This window comes from Apaloderma vittatum, unplaced genomic scaffold, assembly GCF_000703405.1.
Source record: "Apaloderma vittatum isolate BGI_N311 unplaced genomic scaffold, ASM70340v1 scaffold22278, whole genome shotgun sequence".
In the NCBI taxonomy this organism is placed as follows: domain Eukaryota; kingdom Metazoa; phylum Chordata; class Aves; order Trogoniformes; family Trogonidae; genus Apaloderma; species Apaloderma vittatum.
The window spans coordinates 40,646-42,456 of record NW_009729428.1 but is presented as its reverse complement, the minus strand read 5'-3'; the positions used below and the strand labels follow the sequence as shown (position 1 = coordinate 42,456).

Genomic DNA, 1,811 nt, shown 5'->3' with positions numbered 1-1,811 from the left:
AATATTAGCAGAGCAGAGCTAATACAGATTTGGAATAGGAGTTCATATGCCACACACCTTTTCTGTACTTAACATTACTAACTCACTCTGGTTGAAGTCACTGGTTAAAATTCCTGCTAGTTTCATATATTCAGGTCATGGTTGTAGTTAGCTATAGTCAGCCCTGTGTGTGTATGCAGGATGGTTTTATCAAGATATTTTCAATGAAATGTAAGGCTGAGCACGTTGTGTTATTCAGTGCTGGTAATCTAAAGTAATGTCTTTTTTATACTTTAGTTACGCAATTATTATGTGGGAGGTGATGTCGAGGAAACAGCCTTTTGAAGGTAAGCCTATTGTCTTCCTTTATTTTTCCAGCCTTACATAAAGGCTAAACCTGAGACCTAGGTACATAGGGACTTCATTTTAGGGGCTACTTTTTCATGATTCAACTTGTAAGCTTGCTGAAGAACATAGTGAGTTATTTTCAGATGTGACTTTTTTTTTTTAAATTACATTGTTGTTTGATAAATTAAAAATACATAACTTTATTTTGGTGAACTATAAATACTGTGTCTGCAAACTAAGTTATTCCTCCTATAGTAGGCTATTTATATTGCATATATTTCTAATGATTGCGTGATGTCTATTTTGACAGAAGTTATAAACCCCTTGCAGATAATGTATAGTGTGTCACAAGGACAGCGACTAGACTTAAGTGAAGGAAGTTTATCAATGGACATTCCTCATCGACTGCTCATCATAAAATTGATCAGAAGTGGATGGGCACAAGACCCAGATGAAAGACCGTCGTTCTTAAGTGAGTTTGCCTTGCATAATGAGAAAAGATTTTTAAATTGCCAGATTTCTACTGAAGGTGGTACTTAGAGAGCAAGGATACAGTCGTGTAAGGGAAGTAGCAAAGATCTCAAGATACACATACTCAGTCTTGTTGTGTATAAGGTGCTTGTCTGCTTCCACTATCTCTGTAAACAAATTTTTACTAATACAGCTATGTGTGTGCCATCAAACCAAGTTGTTAGTTGGAGTCTTTTCCATTTGCTAGCTCAAATTTACCTGTAAAAAAAAGCAGCATGTTTTGTTTAACTAGTTGTATTTGGGTTTTTTTGTTTATTGTTGAAGAGAACCCTTTTTTGTCAGAAGTATAGAATTGAGTGCCATGGGATTTATGAGCAAGCTGGAAAACACACCAACAAATCATTCCACATCTGATAAGCTATAGTGACATAGCCTTGTGTTTGCATCTCTCCGAGACTTTATCTTTGACTGTTCCTCCTCCCAGATCAAGCAGGAACTGGTTGAAACCACACTTCACTTTCTCTTTCCATCTTTTCTATGTTCATCTTTTTGTCCATGAGACCAAATATAAATATTTTCAGCATTTTTTACAGTGGATTGTGCCATTTAGAAAGTAGGCCTGAAGTGCAAGCTTTAAAGATTAGAATGGCATAATGTGAACTGGAAAATTTTTGTTCTGATTTTTGCAAACCGTATTTACTCCACTTAACCAACATACTTGGTGTATGTTAAGTCTAAATTAATTCCCCATAACAATTTTTCCTTAACGCACTTAATTTTGTGATGACTTTCTTTTTTTGTTTGGCAATTGTGTAAAGGTAATTACATGAAAATTGGCAGAAATTATTAGCTGTTTTCCACTGTGAAATTTGCTCTTCTGAGTGTTGCTGTGGTCACACACGTAGAAGTGGTGAAGTTAACAGTGGTTCCTGTAGTGGCCTCGCTTAACTTATTTAATTGGCATGTGCTTTAAAAATTTCCTTCCTACACCTTTAGAAAGCATGATCCTAATT

At 35.6% G+C, this 1,811-nt stretch overlaps 1 protein-coding gene across 1 annotated transcript in view; it reads left to right on the top strand.

Moving 5' to 3' along the window:
* Nucleotides 1-256: 256 nt before the first annotated feature.
* LOC104277715 (receptor-interacting serine/threonine-protein kinase 2-like) overlaps nucleotides 257-1,811 on the top strand; it is a 10,002-nt gene continuing 8,447 nt past the window's right edge. Inside the window, exons 1-2 of the mRNA XM_009874440.1 lie at nucleotides 257-326; nucleotides 638-799. Coding sequence (XP_009872742.1) covers nucleotides 257-326; nucleotides 638-799 — 232 coding nt within the window. The remainder of the gene's footprint in view (nucleotides 327-637; nucleotides 800-1,811) is intronic.